Source organism: Pseudoliparis swirei, chromosome 19, assembly GCF_029220125.1.
Source record: "Pseudoliparis swirei isolate HS2019 ecotype Mariana Trench chromosome 19, NWPU_hadal_v1, whole genome shotgun sequence".
NCBI classification, from domain to species: domain Eukaryota; kingdom Metazoa; phylum Chordata; class Actinopteri; order Perciformes; family Liparidae; genus Pseudoliparis; species Pseudoliparis swirei.
This window is the reverse complement of record NC_079406.1, coordinates 23453978-23480844: the sequence shown is the minus strand read 5'-3', so window position 1 is coordinate 23480844 and position 26867 is coordinate 23453978. Positions and strand designations below refer to the sequence as shown.

The following is a 26867-nucleotide window of genomic DNA, read 5'->3' as shown; positions in this document are numbered from 1 at the left end:
TTATGAGTCATCTCCATCTTCTGTTTGTCTAACATCAAGCATAACAACAAAGACTTTAGTTCAAGTTTTAGTCGATAATTTTGATTCTGCAGCTCCGAAGCACAAATGTACCTCCTGTGTTGTGTTTTGATGCGCGCCACCATCTCTAAGAGATTCTCAATCATCAAATCAAATGGATTAGATGCCGTTCGTGCGCCAAAGTAAACAAATTTCTGCCGTGACAACAGTTTCCGCCTGGATGGAGCCGGGAGAGAACAACCGAACATGAAGGGATGCGTTTCATTTCGTTGTTTGAGAAAGCATATTCATATTCGTACCTATATTTGTAAACTACATTGCCGTGTTTTTACGACCGGACTAATATTCATCATCCTCCACCAGCTCATTGAGGAGGAGGAGAAGGGAGACATGGGAAGAGTCAATTGGGTGGAACTCTGTGATGAGTCAAAGGAGGAAGAAAAAAAATGGAACAAATGACATAATGGAGAATGAGGGGAGGACAAATAAGCAAAGTAGGGATCAAAAAAAGGAAAAGAAGACAAAGGAAAAATGAAGATGGAGAAGACACCAAACACAGCATGAATGGATGGCTGGAAGAAAGGAAGGAAATAATAATAATAACAACTTTATTTATATAGCACCTTTTAAAAACAATGTTTATAAAGTGCTCCACAGAGAGTCAAAGCAAAACAAGTGGAATAGCAAGAAACCAATATTACATTTAAAAGTATATATTACAATTAAAATTTAAAATAACAAATAAATTAAAAACCAAATAAATTAAAAATAAATAAAAAAACAGACAAACTAAGTTAGAGGAACCAACGTTCTGCATAAAAAGACTAGATCACTTAAAAGCTGTTCTATAAAAATGGGTTTTAAGAAGTGATTTAAAAGAAGTTACTGATTCTGCGAGCCGAAGATGAGCCACAGATGAAATGAGTGCAGACCAATTAACTGAGAACAAAAATATGATATTTAATTTGCAGCGATAGACGCAAGATATGTGACATATGTTCCCAGCTAAAATGTTCTATAATTAGCCTTTAGGACCAGTCTATAGCCAATTGTTCAAAACTGCAATCCATTTCCTCAAAATCATATTGTGATGCAAAGTTATGAGATACTTACTAAATAATCCTAATTATAATGGGTTTGATTGGTAAATGTGGGAATAATCCATTTGAAATGTGGTGACGTCAAATATTCAATATATTCACAGAAACAACAAAAAAAGAAAAAAAAGGTGCTCTGTTAAGAAATAACCACATCATGTTCACTTTATTTGAATGTAGTTGTGTTTTAGACACACTATCTACTGTACTGTATCGTTGTTTTGTGATAAAGCACACAATGTTGCTCAAATAAAATCAAAAAATATGATTCCCTTTAAAATATAGATCTTAAAAGAGCCGTTAGTGAGCAATAATTGTCACTATTTAGTCCATAAACTTATATAATAACATTACGCAACACATTTGGCATCCCCCCCCCCGAGACGCATTGAAACCCGTGAGCTCTACTCGACGTGCTGTTCTCCTTCACCGAACCTCCTCTCCATTGCGAGAACACACTTTTTTTCTAATGACATCGTCTTCTCATAATTGAACGATTATTTTGGCCATTCGCAGCCGGGCCTTCGTCTCCCCCCCCCCCCCCTCCATCACACTCTTCCTCCGAGCTCTTGCCCCTCGTTCCATCGACGGTGCGTTTTCTTTCGCTCCTCCACCAAATCTAACGCTCTAGTGGTGTTGGTACCGATGCTGCGACCCTCCACCCCCCCCCCCCTCCCCCACCCCCGGTCTGCCTATTTCTATTTCTATCTCCGACTGCGACACTCCGTCTCAAGGTTGACTGGGAATTGTTAATAGAAGGACCCCGCAGCCTCTTTCTTTTTTCTCTCTGGAGGCGATGGCAGAAAACAAAGCACTTTGACTCAAAAACCATCAGGGGCCACATCGATATTGATTTTCCCGGGGAGACACACTTATCTATATATTGGCCTCCATTAGAGCTAACAGATAGGTTAGGGCGCCACTCTAAACAGCAGCGGCGGTTCAACCTTCAAGTGGAGATGGAATTGGGCCCAGTGTCAATTTATCTTGTGTTGATCCTCGATTGGGGCAACAGGGGGCAATAGAGTCACGGGCGCCGTAAGTAACGGGGGCCTCAAGGGGCCACCATTGTGTAACTTCTGTTTAGGTACCGTCGTGTTAGACGGTATTATAAATATATACACTACCGTTCAAAAGTTTGGGGTCACTTAGAAATGTCTTTATTTTGCAAAGAAAAGCACTGTTTTTTCAATAAAGATAACATTAATCAAAAATACACTCTCTACATTGTTAATGTGGTAAATGACTATTCTAGGTGGAAACGTCTGGTTTCTAATGAAATATCTCCATAGGTGTATAGAGGCCCATTTCCATCAACTATCACTCCAGTGTTCTAATGGTACATTGTGTTTGCTAATCGCCTTAGAAGACTAATATCTGATTAGAAAACCCGTGCAATTATGTTAGCACAGCTGAAAACAGTTATGCTGGTGATATAAGCTATACAACTGGCCTTCCTTTGAGCTTGAAGTTTGAAGAACAAAATTAATACTTCAAATATTAATCATTATTTCTAACCTTGTCAATGTCTTGACTATATGTTCTATTCAATTTTCAATTCATTTGATAAATAAAAGTGAGTTTTCATGGAAGACACGAAATTGTCTGGATGACCCCAAACTTTTGAACGGTAGTGTATGCTTGTGGTTAATTAGGGAGACGACACCTCGCTACAGCGGAGACGATATAATACAACAGTGCTGGGTTTGTATGATGCAGATGAGTGTTTGTCACCTCTCTGGTAGAAATAGGGTAGAAAATATGGAAGATGATATTAGAAATACCCTTTTGTATTATGCAATGCACTCTAGATCCTCAAAGCCTGATAATAGAAATGTCTGCAGCATAGTTTTAATAAAGACTGGACATTATAATCTAATGAAGGTTGTTGGAGCTATTTATTTTGACATTTGTATTAAGTTTGATTGTAAAGTAATATTGATAATTCATTGCTTATTCGTGTTATATTTTGATATGTTAGAAGAGCTTTTTTCTTATGATAGTTTTAGTTTAGTTTAGTTCATGTGATTGTTGTTTAAATATATTTAGTTTTAGGATTTCTTCACTGATTGGGTAACACTGGGCTGGGTCGGTTCCTAAGGATAAGGATCAGGTCGGTTCCTAAGGATGAGGATCAGGTCGCTTCCTAAGGATGAGGATCAGGTCGGATCCTATGGATAGGGATCAGGTCAGTTCCTAAGGATAGGGATGAGGTTTGTTCCTATAAGGATGAGGATCAGGTCGGTTCCTAAGGATGAGGATCAGGTCGGTTCCGAAGGATAGGCATCAGGTCGGTTCCGAAGGATAGGCATCAGGTCGGTTCCTAAGGATAGGGATCAGGTCGGTTCCTAAGGATAGGGATCAAGTCTGTTCCTAAGGATGAGGATCAGGTTTGTTCCTAAGGATAGGGATCAGGTCTGTTCCTAAGGATAGGGATCAGGTCGGTTCCTAAGGATAGGGATCAGGTTTGTTCCTAAGGATAGGGATCAGGTCGGTTCCTAAGGATAGGGATCAGGTCGGTTCCTAAGGATAGGGATCAGGTCGGTTCCTAAGGATAGGGATCAGGTCGGTTCCTAAGGATGAGGATCAGGTCTGTTCCTAAGGATGAGGATCAGGTCTGTTCTTAAGGATAGGGATCAGGTCGGTTCCTAAGGATAGGGATCAGGTCGGTTCCTAAGGATAGGGATCAGGTTGGTTCCTAAGGATAGGGATCAGGTCTGTTCCTAAGGATGAGGATCAGGTTTGTTCGTAAGAATAGGGATCAGGTCGGTTCCTAAGGATAGGGATCAGGTCGGTTCCTAAGGATAGGTATCAGGTCGGTTCCTAAGGATAGGGATCAGGTCTGTTCCTAAGGATAGGGATCAGGTCTGTTCCTAAGGATAGGGATCAGGTCTGTTCCTAAGGATAGGGATCAGGTCTGTTCCTAAGGATGAGGATCAGGTTTGTTCCTAAGAATGAGGATCAGGTTTGTTCCTAAGGATAGGGATCAGGTCGGTTCCTAAGGATAGGGATCAGGTATGTTCCTAAGGATAGGGATCAGGTCTGTTCCTAAGGATGAGGATCAGGTCTGTTCCTAAGGATAGGGATCAGGTTTGTTCCTAAGGATAGGGATCAGGTCGGTTCCTAAGGATAGGGATCAGGTTTGTTCCTAAGGATAGGGATCAGGTCGGTTCCTAAGGATAGGGATCAGGTCTGTTCCTAAGGATAGGGATCAGGTCTGTTCCTAAGGATAGGGATCAGGTCTGTTCCTAAGGATAGGGATCAGGTTTGTTCCTCAGGATAGGGATCAGGTCTGTTCCTAAGGATGAGGATCAGGTTTGTTCCTAAGGATAGGGATCAGGTTTGTTCCTAAGGATAGGGATCAGGTCGGTTCCTAAGGATAGGGATCAGGTCGGTTCCTAAGGATGAGGATCAGGTCTGTTCCTAAGGATGAGGATCAGGTCTGTTCTTAAGGATAGGGATCAGGTCGGTTCCTAAGGATAGGGATCAGGTTGGTTCCTAAGGATAGGGATCAGGTCTGTTCCTAAGGATGAGGATCAGGTTTGTGCCTAAGAATAGGGATCAGGTCGGTTCCTAAGGATAGGGATCAGGTCGGTTCCTAAGGATAGGTATCAGGTCGGTTCCTAAGGATAGGGATCAGGTCTGTTCCTAAGGATAGGGATCAGGTCTGTTCCTAAGGATAGGGATCAGGTCTGTTCCTAAGGATGAGGATCAGGTTTGTTCCTAAGAATGAGGATCAGGTTTGTTCCTAAGGATAGGGATCAGGTCGGTTCCTAAGGATAGGGATCAGGTATGTTCCTAAGGATAGGGATCAGGTCTGTTCCTAAGGATAGGGATCAGGTTTGTTCCTAAGGATAGGGATCAGGTCGGTTCCTAAGAATAGGGATCAGGTTTGTTCCTAAGGATAGGGATCAGGTCGGTTCCTAAGGATAGGGATCAGGTCTGTTCCTAAGGATAGGGATCAGGTCTGTTCCTAAGGATAGGGATCAGGTCTGTTCCTTAGGATGAGGATCAGGTCTGTTCCTAAGGATAGGGATCAGGTCTGTTCCTAAGGATAGGGATCAGGTCTGTTCCTAAGGATAGGGATCAGGTCTGTTCCTAAGGATGAGGATCAGGTTTGTTCCTAAGGATAGGGATCAGGTCGGTTCCTAAGGATAGGGATCAGGTCTGTTCCTAAGGATAGGGATCAGGTCGGTTCCTAAGGATAGGGATCAGCTCGGATCCAAACATATCTTACTGGATTGTTATCAACAAAAAATGAAATCCAATCCTTTCTTGGCTGTATGGTGTTTGGTCAAGAGGTGGAAGAAGCGCTCAGATCTTCTCCTGGAATAAGGTTCTGTCTGCGGTGGACGGGTCCCTGATGGAGGCCCCGCTGGAGGAGTCGGAGCTGAAGGACTTCCTGCAGAACCCGCCTGATCCACAGTGTAAAAATAGTTAAAGTTCGGAATTCAAAATCATACTTATCTAAAAATACACAAGTATTAGCATCAAAATACTCATAATTCATATTAGATCGTATTATATCATTTATTTTCTCTGCACTGGATTAAGTGTCTAGATTATTTAGTGGCAAAAGTGAATTTGTCCAACAGTTGGAGTTGAAAGTCTGGAAACAATGGAAACAGTTGTAGTTTCACAGACACCATCTTCCCCCAATGTTCTACGAAAGTCACCTTCTGTCGCCATGTGGGAGTTTGAAGTTTGGATTTTTAGCTCCAGATATTGAATCCTTCAAAACATCTGAAAAAAAGTGCTTGAACGTGCCAACGGATTATCACAGAGAAGGAAGGCCGAAAAACGTGAACCGAGAGTTATTTAAGTAATAAAAAGGATGAGAGAAGATTGGACAAGTGTCTTTTTTCTTCTTCACAAGTAACGAAAGCGGTTTCATTCCTTCCCTATTAGCTCATTTTGGACTTTTCTGCCAGATGGGCCGAGCTTTGCTTTATCGCTCACGCCTCCGTCTCAGCCCGGAGGACAGCTGATGAGGGCTAAAGAGGGAATTAGCGACCCACTCAAAGGCTTTGCTCTGATCCTCCAGGTCAGTCGTTGGTCCCTCTAGCTCTTGAGCAGGACAGAGTAATACTAGTTGGCGAGGATTTGGGCAGATTTGAAATCAAAAGGAGAGGGGGGGCTAATGCATGTATTGGACATGGATACATGAGCCAGAATCTATGGGTGCACCCCGGGAGGAGGGGAAAGTCCCAAAACCTGAGGCATCCCTCGGGAGGGGGTTTCTCTCCTGAGGGGAAGTTGGAGGGAACATTTTGAGTCTTAAAGCCTGAACTCCCTCAAAAAGTGACATCAATGAACATCGCAGCGACCTAAAAACATATTAAAATGTTTGAAAGCATGACAAAAATATCAAGTCGAACGGAAGAACTTATTTCTGCATTTTCTGTCATAACTTGCAACATATATTTGATGTATTCATTAAGAAATTATCGTTTATTGGTCAAAACTTGTTCTTACTTTCTGAAACTTCCCCATGATAACATTAAGTATTAATCGAACGGAAGATAATTGTTCTGCATTTTCTGTGTCATAACTTCCAATACATATTTTGTATATTCATTAATAAATCATCGCCACTATCTCGTATATGGAATCAAAACTTTTTCTTTCCTTCTTTCTGAAACTTCTTAACATTTATTATTAATCGTTATGCCCAAAGTTAATTTTGAGTGTGTTCAATGGGCAGAAAGACCCACCTGGTTTAATGTTTAATTTGGCTATTAAAATAGTAGATATAGTAGTTACCATAATGTTATTTCAACTGGGACAAGACTGGGAGGGCTGGGAGGACGTGTCCATTTCCCACCATGTTCCTTTTGTTCCAGCAGGTGGCGCTAGTGTACAAGGAGAACCACTTCATACCAAATCAGCTACTGGTGTAAAACCAGTGTGTGTAAATGTGGTAGCGAATTATTAAACTTGTAAGTTTCCATGAAGTTGTTTATTGTGTGTAATTGTCTTATATAATAAAATGCGTTAGGGATGAATAATGATTAAACGGATATGTGGAGGGGGACATTTGTTAATAAGCCTTACCTTAGGGGAGAGCGGGGTAATGTGAGACACCCCCTGTATCTAGGCAAAGGAACCCATTTGTGGTAATGTGAGAATTATGTTTTCAAGCCCCTCCCATTCCCCCCTTGCCATGAAAAAGAAGTGGTGCTGGTGCTGTGTTAAGTATGTTTTTTCACAAAAAAATCGTTTTTTGCATGTAAAAGTAAATGTTCCTGCTGTGAACTAAATCAACTTTTGTGTCAAAACAAATTGATTTAGGTAGAAAACCATATATCATACATGTCGATGAACCTCTAACATATACAACCATGTGATTGATGCGAGCTGAAGATTAGCCTGAATGGCTAAGATATGTTGTTTTTTCTAAAATAGTGGCTGTGGGGTAAAGTGAGACAGTTTACCCCAAGTTAAGTTTAGTCTTAAACATATTTGAGTGTAATATTACATTAATTATCTTGTATTTGTAATATCATAAACATTGTAGAAAAGCCATCATGCCAAGAAACTACACCAGGAAGACAACATGGGGCCAAACACCCCTTGCAGAGATGGAGAGTGCAGCCGCTGAGGTCATGCAAGGACATAAGTCCTTAAGAAAAGCTGGAAGGGATAGAAATATTGACAAGACAACCCTCAAAAGATTTATAAAGAAAAATAGAAAGGGGAAGTAAAATCAGTATCCTGGGGTGCAGTAGCTGAGGCAAAGAGAATATTTACAGATGAGATGGAGGAGGAGCAAACACTTGAAACAACTAGCTGACCAGTTCCATGGCCTTGCTCCAGTTAATTGCCGTGAACTGGCATATGAGTTCTAATCTAACTGGTTCTATCTGTCATTTGATTGTTAATTAAAACATTTTGCATTATATTTTGTTTTATAGGATTTTGTTTGGAGTTACTTTCAAGTGTTTAAATAAATGTGCTTAATTGATCTTAATCTCCATGATTCTATTACTAGTCTGATATTAGTTTTGGAATGTGTAGTTGTCAATCTAGCTGTCAGGATTGTAACTATTACAACATGTGTTGTTATGGTAGTTTTAAAATGGAAAAAGTAAGTGGATCACTTTACCCCCTTGACTTCTCAGGTCTGTCTCACTTTACCCCTAAGCTGGGGTAAAGTGAGACACAAGACCACTTTTTTTTAAACAATCATATTTTCACTGTCCTTTGTCCAAAAGACATTCTGATAACGTACATTGCTAGGTAACATCCTGAATTAATGGGAAATGTGTACGTTTTACTGATATATCATTTAAGCTCGCCTAGAGGGGAGCAAATGTAAAAAGTGTATCACATTACCCCGCTCTCCCTACATAGAAAGTTAATGATATATCAAAAGGTGGAATTACACTGGCAGCGGTAGCATCTATGGCATTTTATTAGGGTCCTCGTTGACTTCGTCGTAGAGGAACCTATTGTTTTTCATTTTAATTTGTTTCTTTCTGAGACATTGTGTAAATGTTTTATTGAGCTCGTCTCATGTTGGTCACTACATTGCTGCCTCACACTCAGCGTTAGCCACATCCGGGTCTTCTTGCGGTGGTTTTATATAAACAAGAGGCTAACAGTTAGCCAGTTAGCTAATGTTGGTAACAGTTGACGTTAGATAACGAAACCAGTTTATGTCATTCAAAATGTCGTTTTCATCACTTATTGCAGCTTTTAAAGACATTTTCTGATTTCTTAATCTTGTTGAAAAAGAAAAAAAAGAATGTCTACTGCGTAATAAATACGTTTTTTTATAGAAAGGGCATATTTGTTGAGGACTCGGTCAGGTCTAGCCACCATGTTTTGTTATGCAACTCAAATAAACAATGTGCGGCTGATCCAAAAAACACATTGAGCCGGTTAAACTAACTCGTTTATGTTTATAGTGTATGCCACACATGACATTACTAACATAGTACGAAGTGGGACATTTTCTTTAGTTGAGAATAAGTGTTCCCTCCAAGGTGAGTCCCTCTCTACTGTAATTATGATTTAGGTTGTGCTTATGAGCATAACCGACTACTAATCGCAGGAAAGAATTAAAAATAATGTTGGTTATCAAAGTTACCAAAAATAAGTTGTGTTAATATTTCTTTTGACAAATGTAGTTAGTCTCACTGAACAGGTGTAATTGCACAGTTTCACCTCTAGGGGGAGGTCATGTACGGTGGCTGTGGACACTTGGATGCATAGTAGTTATCAGTTAGAGCTAATTAGCTCAATTACTCATGTAATAAAGGTGTAATGCAGTGTTGACACACACTGACTTTAGATGGCGAGGTGAAACCAGCAGGTGGACTCCTTGATTAGCCTAAGAGTTCATTACAGGTAGAGCTCCTTACTGGTTATGATTACCGCTCCATAAGTTTGACCTTTCTAATTATTGCTGACTAAAATGGCTTTCCGGGTACCGCACCGACAAAAGCATGAGGGAGTAAGATGTTGAAGTGGAGACAAAACAAAACACAACACAAAGGCACGTCACATTTTTTTGGCAACAACTGTTTTTGACATTGATACAGTGCAAATGCACAAATGCACAACAGACACCATTAAGGATACATCGTACTTTTAAAAGTCAATACCGCAGATTTCAACAATTTGCATGTTTGATTTTTTTTCTTCTTCTTTCTTCTTCTTTTGCTAAATAAATATGTTTGTCCTCCATTTTAAGCCTTCGGCGTCCAACAGACTCTTCACTGGTCGGGACCCTTCAGCGCGGGGATGCGTTTTGGAAATCAACTGCAAGTCATTTTTCCGAGTGTGTTCGGCAACTTCTGCGAGGTCATGACGAGCGGTGATGCGTGGGGGGGGGGGGGGGGGGCACCGTCAGCATCCGCTTCCCATCATGCCTTGCAGCAGAGTGATCGCCTGAGGCAGTCAGTCCAATCGGCTTCATTCACACTCTTTCCCGACTAAACGGCCGCGCCGGCTCCATGTCAAACATGTCTACTTTTGTCTTGATATGCATATTATATTAAGAAAGAGATAACCTAAGACCTGAGAAAATATCGCGTTTTGCAACGCGAGACACAGAAGATACAGCGCCGTCAACGCCGCCAGTTCTCATCGACCACCGACTTGGCACCGGCGTCTCAAACTTCCTCTTCGACGGATCGAAACAAAACACAACAGACGACAAAAAACACTCGGATCGACGTCGACGCCGCCCATCGTCATATGTACCAATTTATCCATTTGTATAATACCCAGTAAACATATGCGTGTGGCAGTGACATTTTTTTTTTTTTTTGTGGTGGTTATATTTTATTTAGGTTATTTAAAAATATATATAGTTTAAAAAAAAAGAGATTTTAAACTTCAGGTGGACAAGTCACGACGGCTCTGATCGTGACTCCCGCCGCTTCCTCGGCGTTCCCTCGACGGAGACGCCGCGTCCATTAGAATAAAAATAATGCTCAAGCGCAAAACACCAGCCGTCCTCTCGACCCTCCTCCCACCACCCCCTGCATCCCAACAACCCCTCACCGCACACGCACACAGTTCATCTCAAGTCGCCGGTCTTTTTCCAACTCCCTCTGTCGCCGCCGTCGTCGCCCCTCTTCCGCGTCTTCACTCGCTCTTCTCGGCGCCGGCCGAGGCCTTCGACTTGGACTTCCTGACGTAGGCCCCGCAGAAGAACTGGACGAAGAGCACAAAGTAGCTGAGGTACATGAGCGAGGACCACACGACGTTCTGCATGTGCGACGGACACTCCTGGCCCTGCTGCATCCACGAGTACACCAGGTAGTTGACCACGCAGCCCATCAGCATCTGGGCGATCTGGGTCAGGGTGATCAACATGGCGAACTTGCGCGACACCTTGAAGCCGGCCGCCCGCAGCGCGTAGTAAGAGTACATGACGGCGTGCACCAGGTAGTTCATGGTCATGAACCAGCCGCCGCCGGCCACCATGTCCTTGTAGGAGTACCAGGAGTAGAGCAGCACCGTGACGTGGTGGTACCAGTGGAGGAAGATGAGCTTCTGTTTCCTCAGGACGATGAAGAGCGTGTCGCCTGCCGGTGGGGACAGAGGAGGTTCGGTTGTTTAGGAGACGGGGAGGTTTATAGAGGTCATGGAGAATACAGGGTTCTTACACATGTTGACCAATGGATTTCCAGGACTTTAAACCAAATTTCCATGACCAAACTGGAATCTCGGTATAAACATGAAGAATTTAGAAAATGTTGCGTATTGAGAGCGTACGCCGGGTTACATTTTGAGCGTCTTTCTTTAAAAAAGATATTAATTATTTCAAACTCGGCGTAAATGGACATGTGATTATAACACATTTCCATGACTTTTCCCAAACTTTTATGATTTAAGTTTTTTCCATGACTTTTCCAGGCCTGGAAATGACCACTTTAAAATTCCATGACTTTTCCAGGTTTTCCATGACCGTACGAACCCTGATAATAAGCATACTCTATTTAAGTGGTTTGAAATGACCAATGGCACTCCTTAGCTGCTATAAGGTCGCGACATGCATTTGGTAAAACAGCCAGTGCGTGCGGCCTGTGAGGTCACACGTCGGTACAGCATACAAGAGGCGCGTCCGGAATGCCCGCTGCGGACGTGTGTCGTCTGGCATCGAGTTGTGATGAACGGATCACTTAATTATTGTAATTGCTGTTCACCATCATGTTATAATGCCTTTGACATGAGGTAATATCAAGGCGTAGCCGTCTGAAAGCAGCCTCACTTAAAGAGCACGATGTTATGAAAATGAGAAAATGTATCCAACCGGAAGCCTGCTTGGTGGTCTGCTCCTTTGACTGAAGACGGGTCGTTCACGGTAAACTACATATGACACATGGACAGCGTGAGAAACGCGACGAGGAGCTCTGGACTTACCCAGTTCTGGTGCTTTGCTGAGGACGAAGGCGTATGCCCAGAACTTGCTGACGGGCCCGTTGTAAAAGCTCTGGTCACAGACGGACCGCTGCAGCCCTTTGGTCATCAGGATGTACACCATGAAGCTCCCAGTACGGATGGCACCGAATATACTGCAAGGGCAGGCGGGCAAAGGAGACGTATGAAGAAGAGAAATCACGGAATGTGCTTCATTCATTACCTTCGCATTGAAATTGCGGAAGGTTATGTTTTGATCGCCGTGTATTTATTTATTTATTTGTATGCGTGTTCCTCGCATAACACAAGAAGTATTAAACCAAATCGCATGTAATTTGGTGGGATGATTGGTTATTATCCGGGGACCATTTGATTAGATTTTGGGATCGATCGGGTCAAAGGTCAAGGTCATGAAAAGGTCAAAATCTTCTTTTTACCATAGCGCGGTCAATTTCTATCTAATTGGCATGCAACTAATGCCAACATGTTCATAATTCAATGCCCAACCTTGTGATATGCGAAGGTATGCGCTCTACCGAGTGCCCGTTCTAGTTTATTAAGTAGATGATATGCATGTGCACATGCATCTTTCTTTCTTCTTCTTCTAATTATTTGTTTTTTTCTTTGTTTCTTTTTTCTTCTTTCACAATACTCTGACTTCATGATGTTATGTCCATTGTTTTGTCATCCGCATTGTTCCATCGTCCTCTAGGTGTTATGTCTATGTATAGTCTTTTGTCTTATAATAAAATAATAATAAAATTAAAAAATAGATGATGTGCGAGGTTGATGCCATGTGTGTCTGCCGTTTTAATAATGTGCTAACATGTACGGTTTTGTTGATTTTCTTGTATAATATGAACATATCTTGTCTAAGAAGCACTCGTGAATGGAACTGCATTTTTAGTGGGTTCGAAATACACAAAGACTCAGTCATTTGAAATAATGAGGTTGACTCTTCGTGTTTGCTCTCTCACCTGAACAGAGCCAGCGTGAGCGACCAGAGCACCAGCGGCTTCCTCAGCTCGAACTTCTCCCTCTGTCTCATGACGCGGCGGCCACCGAGGATGATGGCGACGTAGAGAGCCGCGAAGAGAAACGACTTCTTCCTGTGAACACACAAGAAAAAAAAAGATCAGAGATTAACCTTCGACTCGACTCCTCATTGACTTTACCAACGCCGGGTCATGCGCCGATTAGGTTTGGTTTTTTCCACCGGGCGACAAACGTGAGGAGTCGACCGGATCAAAAAGGGCAGAAATTTGACAAATAAATAGCGCCAGACTAATCTATAAAAGATCTATAAAAGATATATATATAAAAGAAGATCTATAAAAGATATATATACATATATAAAAGAAGATCTATAAAAGATATATATATATATATATAAAAGATCTATAAACGATATATATATATAAAATAAGATCTATAAAAGATATATATATATATAAAAGAAGATCTATAAAATATATATATATAATATATATACTGTGGTACGAATAAAGGAATATCATATCATATCAAGACATGATAAATAATCTGGGAGCAACGAGTCACGCGAGCGACAAACAGTGATTCATCTGTTCCACATTCACCACGAACGTTGCATTTCTCGACATATGCAACTTCACTTTATTCAATTCAATTCAGTTTATTTGTATAGCCCAATTTCACAAATTCCTAATTTGTCTCAGAGTGCTTTACAATCTGTACACACAGACATCCCTGTCCCAAAACCTCACATCGGATCAGGAAAAACTCCCAAACAACCCTTTATGTCTTTTTCCTTGAATGTACTCCACTGCTATGGGAGAATGAGTGAGTGTCACTTGCGCCCAACCCAAAAGTCAGTTTCCCCGGCAGCGTGAGAATAAAAGCTCCAACGTATAATAGGAGCGATTATCGAAGTCATGATTTAATGATTCGAGTCCAGCTCCAATTGGGTCACGCTGCCTGAACCTAGAGCAGGTCGTTGTTTCTTTGGGAAAAAAGAAGGAAAGTAGAGCGATAGTTTGGAGCAGCGTTAGACCGGAAAAGTTTGGAGGAATAAATGTATGATGCAACGGTTGCGAGTGCCAGTGAGCAAGGCATCCGAACCGCAGTGGCCACAGAGGTGGAGAAAATAAACATGCGTCGCTACACCCTTGGCAGCAACACATCACACCTTGAGGTCGGCTCTCGAGGAATGAGAGGCATTCTGGGAACTCTGGGTCCAGCAGCCCTGGGGACGAGGAGTTGCGTAACGCTTGCCCGAGGGGTCGAGATGTTTTTGTGCTGCTTTTTAAAAAGTTACATGATTGCAACATTAGTTCCCAAATAATAATGTGTTACTCTGTGGGAACTCATTATTCTATTCAAAGCATTGTGTGTGTGTGTGTGTGTGTGTGTGTGTGTGTGGTATTGTATTGTATGAAAGAAAAGTTAAACCTCAGGATGGGAACATCTATTCAAGCTCAACTGACGTTGTAACAGTGTTCTCTGTTATACATTCCTCAGAGCCGTGACTGTTGTACTTAATAATAATACATACAATTTCTCTAGCGCTTTTCATAGTACTCAAAGACGCTTTACAACACATAATTTTAAAAAATCCTAAAAGCTATGCATTAAAAAATTACAATAAAAACAAACGATAAAAGCAAATAAATAAACTTAAATATATAATCTTTTTTGTTTTGTTGTTGCCCTGACCGGTTGTACATTTTAGGTCATGACATGTATAAACTTCCACCTTTCTTCACTAAAAAGGGTAAAATATGCCCACAACGTGAAATGTTAACTACTGCCAGCACAAGTGGATAAAGACAGGACCAAAAGTACAATAATAATAATAATGAGTGTCATCAGTTGAACATAATGGACTTGTCACTGTCCAGAAAGTGGGAAATGACCCTTTTCTGTTCTTGGAGACAAACAGAACAAAGGACAAAGCAGCCCGGTCACGGTGGAGAGGCGCCGCTGCGTTCGCAGGACGACAACAGGGCCGGAGCGCAGGATGACATCACCGCGTCTCGATAAACACGAGGGGGCGGGGCGGGCCGAGCAGCGCGGAGCGCACGGCGACCGGCATCCGGTGGCGGAGCCGGTTTTACCCGAGAGGAGCGACAATCTCCGCATTGCAAAGTTTTTTCCCGCTGTCAAAAGCGCTGACAGGTCAGATTGATGGGCGATGACACATTTCTTGCGTTTTTGTGTGACTTTTTTTGACGTTGTTTTTTAAAAATCAATTAGTCAAAGTGAAACCTTGTGTGTGACAGGAGTAACACAACAAACACAATTAAGTGATGTTTAATATGCAAATTAGCCTTTTGGAGTGTTTTTATAATACGATACAACCTCTTGTTTTGATAAAGAGAAATGTTTTATTTAATGTTGATGAACGATAAATATCATTGTATTATCATTATTGATGCATTAATGAGTTTCATAGCTTCAATGTTGCAGAAAAGGAAAAGGCTCAAGTACAAGTATCTTAAATGTGTGTTTAAGTACAGCACTTGATCAAAAGTAACTTTGTGTTGCATTGTGCGGTAACCGACACTTTATTGGATCCGGCTGCTGGTTATTTGGCTCACGTCGGCACGCAGACGGGCGACACAGGAATGTGTTATTGTCACTTGTCTCTGTTCACCTGAGACTCACCTTCGGTCATTCATCAAGTTCAGATACTCAGACTTTACACGTACATGCGTCGGACTTGTTTCACGTAATTTTCAAGTCAACACATTACTCGCGACACCCTTTGGACAGTTTCTTTAAATTTAAAGAGAAATCAATCGAGCACATCTGAGATTTTACAATTTGCAGAAATAAATAGATGGATATGCATTGCTTCTAAAATAATTGCTAGTTGTACCCCGATTAAAAAAAAAATTATTAGATACATTTAGTGTTTATTTACATCAAAATAAATACCACAACGATTGTTGCAACCTGTTGCATGTCACCAAAGTTATGGCGGGGCTTTCCTGTCCTCTCCGTTTCATCAACATCGTGTACAAGCACACAAAGCCAAAAGGTGAAGACGATGGATAACACTGTCGGACAAAAAAATAATAAGAACAAAGGATAAAGAAACCCAAGGGCATGGTCAGAGCTGACACGTTGGTTGAGGGTGTTGGGGGTTGAGGGGGGGGGGGGGCTGCTGCTGTAGTCTTTGCAAAAGGACCAGCTGCAGCCACGGGAATCCATTTGAGACCCCAGTGTGAATTCACATCATCCCCTCATGCTCCACGGTGCCTCGACCGCCAGTATTCAGACTCACCCGAGACATCACACTTTCAAAGTCCTCCGACTCTTGCTTTAAGTCAAATAAGAGCCTACCGAAAAAGCGATCTTTTATTTCTATTTCATATGATCCCAGGGCCAAAGATGTATTATAACTGCTTCGTCAGTCATAAGATCCGAATCTTAGAATGAAAATAAATAAAATGGCTACAAGTTGGCCCTGCTAATAACTCTGGAGCTGGATTTAGAGTCAGAAACGACGCTTCCTCCTGTCACAGTTTCAGCTCCACACCCTCCTCACTCCCCGTCGTCAGTCTAACTCTCTGCACCTGTTCACACACCTGTAGTCACAGTTCAGCTCCTCACTCTGTGGTTCAGTCACTCCCACCTCGTCAGTCTGACTTCCTTCACCTGTTCACACATCTGTCTTTGATCACTAATCAAATCCCTTTATAGTCTCCTGCCTCACACACACACACACACACACAACTTGCCAGATTGTTCTTCCTTTTCTATACCAGACTCTCCAGCACTTGTTTCTCGACGGATTTCCTGTCGCCGACCCTGCCTGTCCCTGGTTAACCCGCTAGTCCGACTCCCCGTGAACCTACCAGCCCTTCGTCCTGTTGATACTCTGCCTGCCCTTTCCAGAGTGTGGAATATAAGTTCGTAGGATCCTTGGAGTCGAGGGTGCATTTGGGTCTACACACGAGTCGTTACACCTTCAAGCTCACTTGGAAAATAATACCTACAACCCAACCCAGCAACTAATAAAGAAGCAACAACATGTTCCTCAATTGATTCGCCGATAAAATATTGTCCCACGGACTTATTTTAATCACCTAATTGTTGGAACTGTTGTTCTGAACCTGAGTTCTGTCTAAACGGGGCGATTTATTGGCTGCGTTTGTCAAAGTGGGGCGACGGAGCACAAATGGGGGAAACGACACCATCGAGCTCTTCTGAGGAGGCTCAGCATGGAGCAGTTACAGAACCAGCAGAGGTGTCCCGCTTGCAGGAAGTAAAAACTATTCATCTTTTTCTTCTCCAGCTGAGTTTTGCTCCAAATAACGAGAAGCAACAGTGGCTTCATTCTAGAAACGCAGGTTTCACAGATCCTCTGCAGGAGTTCTACGTGTTCATGTGAATCTGACCTTGATGCAGCTAAAGTTTGATATTCTGTAATACATTTAGAAATGCTATATTTCTGTTGCTACAGGGTCAAAAGATGAATAATGTACTATTTTTACCAGCGTGGTCACAAATCAGATATTCCATACTTAGTTGAAAAGAATGTGACGAATAAATAAAATATTAGATAACAGTAAAAATCCCCAACTGAAAAGACCATGATCGATATATGTATGCAGGGAAAGAGAAAGCTGCAGGAATGAGTCATAAAAACCGGCTAACGGGTTAATAAGTCCATTCTCTAGTATTCAAATCAATGGGTTTGTGTTGGATGCCTGACATGAGGTCTGCGGTCAACACAAGAGGTTTTAACAGGTTTTTTCTTCTACGAAAACCTGTCAGTAAATACCCTACACATGGATCTTTTACGTGTCTTTAAAATGGTGACGGTAGTAGTTGGATTAGAGTAGCAAAACGAAAAAACAAAGAGGTCACCACGGCAAACACGAGCCCGCCTTTGGCCTTTAGTGGTGGTGAAGTCATGCGCGGTGTCATTCCTTTGTAGCCTAACGTTGGCTTTCCTACTTCTGCCGAGCAAAAATCAGAAAAGCCCCCCCGCCCCCCACACAGTGTTGTATAAAGCTGCTGTTCAACCTGCAGGGAAACTTGGATCTCACCGGTGACGTCGTCCTGAGTCTGAGGATGAGTCTGTGCATGCGGGAGCCGACGTCCAACCGCCTCCCCGAAGGGCGTGTTTACAAGGAGTGGCATACATCATGCAAACATGTGCGCAAAGCGTGTGTGTGCGTGTATAACACACGGCACTCAGTTTGTTTGTTTTGGGGGCGGGGGGGTAACTCTATTCCCTACCATTGTCGTCTGTCTCGAAGAGGAAAGGCAACCGGAGTTGCCGTGCCAACGGAGAGGATGAGCAGCAACCCACGGAAGAAGATCGAGAGGTGGTCGGTGAGACCTCGCCGTGACGGGAGAATAATGTCATCCGGGAAGCGGCCGCTGATAATCCAGTTAGAAGCGCAGCGAGTTGCAGTTACTGCGCACAATTTCTAGGGAAACTCAAAATAACCGGGCTCGAAAGATGTCGAGTTAATTGTGCGTCTGGTGGCCCACGCCAGCAAAGACGATCCACCTCATCTGGCCAGAAACGGGTTCTTTAGTCGAGTGGTATTTATACCAGCCCGTTAAGGGCTTAAGAACACCTTGAGTCATGCTTATTTTAAGCAGCCAGACAAATGGCTCGTCGGAGGCTTGTTACGCAGAGCAACACACACACAACGGGCCGAGTAAAGGTGGGAGGGAGGAGAATGGCTTCTAATGAAAAGGGGGAAATTAAGCATGTTTAAAAAAAAATACTTTCGAGAAATGTAAACGCGGTCGGAGCTCAGTGGACGCGATCTAAAATAGACGGTGCGAAGGAACGGCTCGTTACTGCAGAATTTACTTGGCAGCCTGATTAAATCTGAAAAGGGAAACCAGACTTAAGCGAGACTCCGGGCAGACCTTCGCTCTCGAGGAGCCAAGCCGGCTTTTCCATCTCACCGGTCGTGGGAAGAGGAGCGGCCGAGCGAGCGTCAAGGTGGACTCTGGGTTTACGTGGTCAGAAAAGATCATCATCATCATCGTCGTCGTCAGGCGTCGCTCTTGTTAAAAAATGGCAGCAGCGTGAAGAAGACCGTGCCGGTGTAACTGTCTGACCATCAAGACGAACCGTGAACATTCATTTATTTTCATTTGATTGAGCAAAGAACTCCAAAAATGTCTTCGGTGAGTTGCTTTGTAAGCTGTGCAGCAAATTCAGGGGAAAGGAAATAATATAAAAACACAATCAAGAGGTCAGCTGACCGTGGGGATGGACGAGGAGCGAATTCTTGCTTCCCGAGTGTGACACCAGGCAAATAATGTCTTGAATAAAACATTTTTAATTGGCTTCTAATTAACCATAAAGCTCCTTCTCCCACATGTTCTGCACTGAGGATTTTAAATCGGGCGTCCTTGACAGTTGCCCGTCTGTAATGCCTCATCATTTCTGTCGAGTGTGAAACACTTTTTAAGATATGAAAACTCGAAATAAATATTTATTTAAATTATAGCCTGATGCCAACCGACGTCGCAATACCTCTCAGCTGAGTCATACGAGCCGTGGGAAGAAGCATTTACAGACGGAGCGCAACATGCGTCTCATTGTTCATGCTCGCTGCAGCATTCTCAGGCTCCGAATTCCTTGTTATCGGTCCAGAGCAACACCCCGCCCCCCCGCCCACTCACACCTCCTGAAGATCCATCAAAAGTAAAGAGATCCATAGAGATGCTATCTACCTCAGAGGCCAGAATCACAACAAACGCATGACTACAAAAAAGGTGAAGATTCGAAATGCGTCTCCGTAATGCAAATGCTGACACCGATTGACATCCAAAATCATTAATAGTATAATACACAACAATATGATGTTGGATTATTCATCAGTTGGTTAAATAATATGCTTTAAATTCGATATTATGTGCAGCTATGGGGTTAAGCAGTTGAGCTTTTGATGCCAGATGTTTTACCTTTAATGGCCACAGACTAAATCATCTGTCTGGGAGCACTGCCCACTGCACCGTATGTCATCAATGTAATCTGAATAATGACATACAACAATGTTTACAATGTGGAGGGGATAAGGCTCGCAGAATCAGTAACTTCTTTTAAATCACTTCTTAAAACCCATTTTTAAAGAACAGCTTTTAAGTGATCTAGTCTTTTCATGCAGAACTTTGGTTCCCCTAATTTAGTTTGTCTGTTTTTAATTTATTTGGTTTTTTATTTTCCATTATATATTTTTTATTTTCCATTATATTTTTAATTTTAATATATACTTTTAAATGTAATATTGGTTTCTTGCTATTCCATTTGTTTTGCTTTGACTCAATCTATATAAATAAAGTTATTATTATTATTATTACATTTTATGAGTTCAATTTTGCATCATTAAAAAAAAGAATATGGAGAGAACATATTTATATTTCATAGAAAATCAAACTACTTAAAAAAATTCAGATCCTACTTTTGAAGCACAATGCTGTGAACCGTTTAACAAGTCAACGCACGCGATCCAGTGTGTGGACTTGGACAGAAGAACGTGTACGAGCTAAAATGACATCCCTGGAATTTGGGAATTTTGCCTTTCCATTTTTTTTTTAAAGCGGACAGTCAAGTAAATATCACCCGGCTGACGTGACAGGTTTTGTTTGCACCCTCGGGTGCCAGGTGGCGAGTGAAGCTGCTGACACCAACAAGGAAGCATTGATGTAGCAAAACTGTTTATTTTGCTGAAGCGACCGCGGTATCTGGTTTACGCAAACGCATTTTTGCACGTTTATTACAAATGCTGATAACTTTGAGTAAGCTGCGCATATTTTCATACGCAACGTCGAACTTGACGTGCCGTGTCGAAAAAACAAAAAATGCTCCTGCACAATCTGGTACATTTGTGGTCGTTACATAACATTGAAGACGATGTCGTCTCTAGACAACAGCATCGAGGTCCACGTCCACTCTTTTCCTCTTCCTCTGACCACCGTCTGCTTCATCATCCTGACTTCACAATGCTGAGCTGCCTGCTGCCAGTCTCAGGAGGACGCATCACATCAGTGTACCAGTCTCCATTCATCCCCCAGGACAATGCACAGTGTCTGTCGATGTGCATCTCTGTGCGTCGTCGTACAGTGAGTCTCAAGGTGTCTCGCAATTCCTTTGAAGAAATAAATCGTGCAGGTTTCAGCTGAAAAGTGACAGCACCTACGGCTACACTGAGGAAGTGGAAACACGTTTGATTCATCAACAAAACCAATAATGCCTTTCCCTCTTTTAACGACTTTCATGACCAACTTGGAAAAACTAAATCAAAACTTAACTGTATATTTTTTCTTACCTTTGAGGTCTAAATAGTTACATTTATTGTCATTTATCGAGAGAGATCCTCAGCTGTGTCTCCATTGTGATAAATGGGGTTTCATGCTCTAGAGAAATCCTGCGGCCACCTGCATATCAAATTAGAATCAGATCTCAGAAGGGGTTAATTGGTCACTTGCAATACTGAATTCTGATCCACGAATTCAGACTTAAAAGCATGTTGCACTGCTGGCCCCTCCCAGCTAAGTGATGCCCACAGCATTTAAAACTAGAACGGGCACTCGGTAGAGCGCATACCTTCGCATATCACAAGATTGGGCATTGAATTATGAACATGTTGGCATTAGTTGCATGCCAATTGGATAAAAATGTACCGCGCTATGGTAAAAAGAAGATTTTGACCTTTTCATGACCTTGACCTTTGACCCGATCGATCCCAAAATCTAATCAAATGGTCCCCGGATAATAACCAATCATCCCACCAAATTTCATGCGATTTGGTTTAATACTTTTTTAGTGATGCGAGTAACACGCATACAAATAAATAAATAAATACACGGCGCTCAAAACATAACCTTCCGCATTTTCAATGCGAAGGTAATAAATAAATAAATGGCGATCAAAACATAACCTTCCTCATTTTCAATGCGAAGGTAATAAATAAATAAATGGCGATCAAAACATAACCTTCCGCATTTTCAATGCGAAGGTAAAAAGGTAAAACACTCGATTGTAGTGCAGTAGTTTGGACCTGCTTAACAAGCATGCTAATGTTAGTTTACAAGGACTTAGCGCTCAGAAATATATTAATTGGCACGAATCAATAAAGTAATATGTTGTCGTTTATTACAAAAGACGGTTTGTGGCAGCCGAAATCGGCTGAAAATGGGTTTATTCTTCTTTTCTTGAGGAAATAGTTTAAAAAAAGTTAAGCCAGAACTGGAATTTGTGGACCGAATCTCGACCAACTCCATATGAACACACAGCAACTCTTTGTCAATCAAAACCTAATGTGGCTGGAATGTTACCTCCAGTCCCGAGCTGTTTGATGAAGGCACTTTACCCCCAAGCTAAATGACTAATACTAGTGTTATGTGCAAGTCTGAGATTTAAGTCAGAGTCTGGTGAGTAAACATTGCGGCTGGTTTTGGAAGTGAACCAACGGCTTTCTGTTTTACACAACTAGCTTCCTCTTTTCTGTCTCCATCTCCCCCTTAAGTCACCAAAAAAAACACGCCGCATTCAGTCGGTCGACTCCCTGAACAAGTTTGGAGAGAAAACAAGCACGCCATCAGATCCAATTTTCTGCGGTCGCTGCCTCTCTCGGCCATGTGCACCCTACTGGAGCAGAGCAGGAGTCGGCACAGACCAGCTGCAACCCCATTGGCCGAGCCTCCGTCAGCCGACATTAGAAGATCAACGTGATTGGTCGGTTGTCAGTACCGGGGTATGGACAGCTCCTACACACCGCTCCCATGCTTCCCCTCTCTCTCACACACACACCCCGGCAACACCGATTTAATTTCAATGAATAAAAAATAAAAAACTGCTCCAACGGCTCTCTACTTAATCAAAATGTATTTTAAATATGTAACGTGTACGTGGCTCTTTCCACAGGCGGTGCAAAGCAGATGCCAGAAGAAGCCAGATGAATGCCTCCCGCATGACTCGTTTTCGTGTGGATGAGAACCATCTCTTGGCTCAATCTGGCACGGACCATAATGACCCTTCAGTGAGTCCATGAGGGCTGGTTGGATGGACCGGCACATGACCTACATATAAAGAAATCATCAATGTGCACACACACACAAAGCAATATTTGCTTAATCTCAGTAGCCACAATGAGATAACAGTCTCGGGTAAAGTTGCCAGGCAATCGTGACACTGGACAATAAATGTTAATTTATTTAAAGTCACAGTCGTAACAAGGTTTCATGTCATAAACTGCTCTGTTGGAGCTTGTTTAGTAATTCATCAGTAATAAGTTATTCAGTGTGGTCTGTTCCTTCCTTTTCCACAATAAAACTTAATAATTACTAAACTTGGACTATGAATAAAGGAGTCCATTTACGGATATTTGGCAATGGGACGATGGGTTTATAGTTCCAGTCAATTTTCTGTTTCACTATGAATAAAACATCTTCAGGGTTAGTTTTGCTTTCTGTTTGAGGACTTTACTTCAGACTCTGGGAGCACGTGATGGCCATTATTCCCTTTTATCCTGATACATTATATTTCATCTCACAGATGGATAGATTATATAAAAATAACGGTTGGTTTCGGCCCAGAACATGAAGAACTTACATTTTTCAAAATAGTTTAGAGGTACCTCACAATAACCTGCGAATTACTTTTAATGTAATTCTCTGCGCTGTGATTTTATAATATAATCTGTAGTTTAAAAAATATATATATATATGCTCAGTAGTCCTATGTTTACTGAAATAAAGAAGACGAACTCGTTTGAAGGAGAAACCAATTGGAGGGCTGAGTGACTGGTTAAATATGCGGTTGGACCGGTCTCCGGGGCCACGCTGCACAATAAGTATCGCGGCAACTCGTGGACTGAGATTAAATCACGGCAAACAAACACAAAATAGTCAAAGACGAATCCATTAACCGGGTAAAAGATGCAGTAGTGTCCAATTAATCAGGCGGCGGAGCAGCACCGCGCTCGCACGCGGCTCGGGGGGGGGGGGCCTGCGCGGATTTGTGAATTGCACGTCAGCACGAGCGGCATTTTTTGCGGCTGATGACAAGACAGCCGGAATGATAATGCGCTAACGTCACGTCGCGGTGCAGCCTTACCAGTTCTCCTGCATCCATCGTATGGCTTCGTCCTCGTTGAACTGCCTCTCGAATTCGTACTCTTGCAGCGCTAGCACCGACATGCTGGCTGCGCTGTGGTTTCTATATTTTGACGCCGTTGAAAAAAAGATACTCGACTGTGAGGTTGTCCGTTTTTAAGCTCGTCTGTCCTCGTCTCGCGTCGCGCGCGCTGCAGTCTGAACCTCGCGGTTGTGCGCGAGCAGCTCGCCAGTCCCCGGCACCTTCCTCCTCTACCGGCTAAAAGGGAGCCGACGCCCTCTTCCCCGGGAAAGGGAGGACTCCAGGTCCTAACGCCGCCGGGTTTTGTTATCCTCTGTCATAATAGTTATTTGGGAGTCTAGTTCAGTGTCAGGGGGAGGAAATCTACATTTTATTTAGGGGGAAATTTTCCCCCCACTGATTGAAATCCAGGGGCATTTAAAAAGAAATTGGGGGCACTTTTTGAAACTCGTGAAATAAAATGTAACCTTTGTTTAACAATAATAAATATACTTATTTAGGCTTACGATATATGAACACTTGTCATAAAAATGGCAATAATATGACTATTAGGCAGTATTCCACTGATTAAAAATGTTACATAAATCATATTCAATGTTATTCTTATTTATTTGTGGTTATTTATTGTTATTACATTTATTAAACAACTATTAACAATTATAACTCATTTATTGTGCTTGTTTTGTCCAGAACCAGCATACAGCAACACATGTTGGCTTGAAAAAAAATCCTCCACATAGTTTCTTACATCAACTAACTGAATATTGTCAGCTCTATACACTCTGTAAAATTTCTTATATTTCACTTTAGCAGCGGTGTAAGAAGTGTTCAGCTCGTTTAGAGACTCAAAGCATGACTCAAAGCATGCAAAATGTACTTTAATTATCAAAGCACTTATGCAGGGAAAAGGACCCACTCAGTGATTTTTTTCATATATATTATTGCATTTATTATTATTAAAACAACTGCATTAGTATCTAAGCAGCAGTCTTTCATATGTTTTCTGGTTCAATAATGCCTCCAAAATACACAGCTTATCAGACAAAGATGAGAGGAATACATTCTGATTCTGATGATGTGTTGTCTTGAAATTACATTACATTACATGTGATTTGGCTGACGCTTTTATCCAAAGCGACTTACAATACTGTTACATTCATTCACCGTAGACACAGCTACAGGGAGCAACTCAGGGTTAAGTGTCTTGCTCAAGGACACATCGACTAGGGTGGGGATTGAACCTCCAACCCCTTGATTGAAAGACGGACCTGCTACCCACTCACCCATAGTCACCCCTGGCTGGACCACTTTTTTGCACAATCATTTCATCATCATGCAATCTTTGTTGCAGTTTTCTAATCTTTGAGTGAGTGTTGTAATCAGGGGCGGCTTGTCCATAAGGGCGATTGGGGCGACGCACTGCCTCGGGGGAAAAGAAGAAAAAAAGAAGAAAAAAATCGCATTCTACCACTAGACGTCTGCTCTGCCTCTGTATGTCATTGTCCAATCAGGTAACAGTCATTCAGTCCGCCTAAAGTCGTGCTTCAAATGGCCCCGCCCCTTCTGGGGCGACTTTGGGCGAAATGAAAATCGCCCCAGACCTCTCCCATTGACTCCAATGTTAAACCCATTTTTTTCACAAAACAGAGCTCTCAATGCATTCTCTATGGCTTCCGGGAGGAGTCGCCCCTCCAGGTCTTGTCATAATTAATCGACGTAAAAGCATCTCAGTACGTCATACAGCTTCGACAGAGGCGTATTCAGTCGGCCAGTGCTCAGGGCAACAGCAGCGATTCAATTCTTTCTTTGAAAGAGACTCCTTTCGGTCGGCGTAACATTGAAGACACATCGGCAACAATAGAAGTAGGACCTCCTAGAGCAGCGGTCGCCAACACGTCGATCGGTCGACCTCGGAGACGTTCCCTGTCGCTCTCCAAAATAAAATGAAAATAAAATCAGAAACACATTGTTCCTCATTCTCGAACATTTTCTGAGGTGTCTTCTGAAACGTTTTCTTCCTGACTGGAAGATCGACGTCAGAAAAGATCTCCGCCTGATGTTAAAGAACGCCTGTAAGCGGGTTCTCTGACAGCCGTGTTGTCAGCTGTGCTCCCTGAAAGAGGAACGTAGGACTACAGGTGAGGCGCAGGGGAAATGCAGAAAGACCTTTATTGACAACTCCACATATTACACACGGTCAAAGTACACCGACATAAAACTAAGTCATGAATAAATAAATGTTGAAATGCCTGTACCTTAATGTAAATGTTTACGTTACGGTATTTACAAGTTGCGCCTGCGCATGCGCGACAGCCGAGATTCTTGGCGACGTGAGTTTGGCTTTTCTGCTGTTGCCCTTCAAAACAAAAGCTCAACATTTAGCTTTTTTTTGTCTGGTGGAGCAATCTGGTTTACTTGAAAGTGATTGCAATTGTATTTCTTCTATTATTTGAAAAAGCACAGATGCAGGAATCACAAATGGGGATCTCATATTTATTATTATTATAATTATTTAAATCTTGTTTAAAAAAATCACCAAATCAAAGACCAGGAGCTGGATTACTGACAGACAGCTCACAGACTGCCTCAGACTGTCTGTGCTTATGAACTAACTACAAGCTCACAGACAGAGTTCAGTCACAGCCGTCACACTGACTGGAGTCACATGACTTGATGGCATTGTGAAGAAGCTACACATAGACAGCTGTCTGAAGTTCTGTGGTTTTGGGAGGGTTAATCATTATTAAAAAAATTGCCCCCCCTGAAAATTTCTTCAG

The 26867-nt window shown here is 42.2% G+C and overlaps 1 protein-coding gene and 1 long non-coding RNA gene across 2 annotated transcripts; one reads left to right on the top strand and one right to left on the bottom strand.

The window, feature by feature from the left end:
- Nucleotides 1-5226: 5226 nt before the first annotated feature.
- On the top strand, nt 5227-8080 carry LOC130209859 (uncharacterized). The gene is made up of 2 exons (XR_008834720.1): nt 5227-6159; nt 6962-8080. It is a non-coding gene; the product is annotated as an uncharacterized LOC130209859 (long non-coding RNA).
- A 1535-nt stretch (nt 8081-9615) lies between these two features.
- elovl6 (ELOVL fatty acid elongase 6) lies at nt 9616-24352 on the bottom strand. The gene is made up of 4 exons (XM_056439744.1): nt 24070-24352; nt 12968-13099; nt 11994-12145; nt 9616-11155 (listed from the first exon to the last, which is right to left on the bottom strand). The coding sequence occupies exons 1-4, from the start codon at nt 24150-24152 to the stop codon at nt 10713-10715; spliced, it is 810 nt and encodes a 269-aa protein (XP_056295719.1). The 5' UTR covers nt 24153-24352; the 3' UTR covers nt 9616-10712.
- Nucleotides 24353-26867: the final 2515 nt, after the last annotated feature.

What these genes read in the sequence shown, in the direction of transcription:
- elovl6 (XM_056439744.1), bottom strand. Translation starts at nt 24,152, where the DNA reads ATGTCGGTGCTAGCGCTGCAAGAGTACGAATTCGAGAGGCAGTTCAAC. An exon ending in CGATGGATGCAGGAGAACTG is followed by an intron (nt 13,100 to 24,069) that starts GTAAGGCTGCAC and finishes GTGTGTTCACAG; the next exon opens with GAAGAAGTCGTTTCTCTTCG. An exon ending in CTCACGCTGGCTCTGTTCAG is followed by an intron (nt 12,146 to 12,967) that starts GTGAGAGAGCAA and finishes CTGCCCTTGCAG; the next exon opens with TATATTCGGTGCCATCCGTA.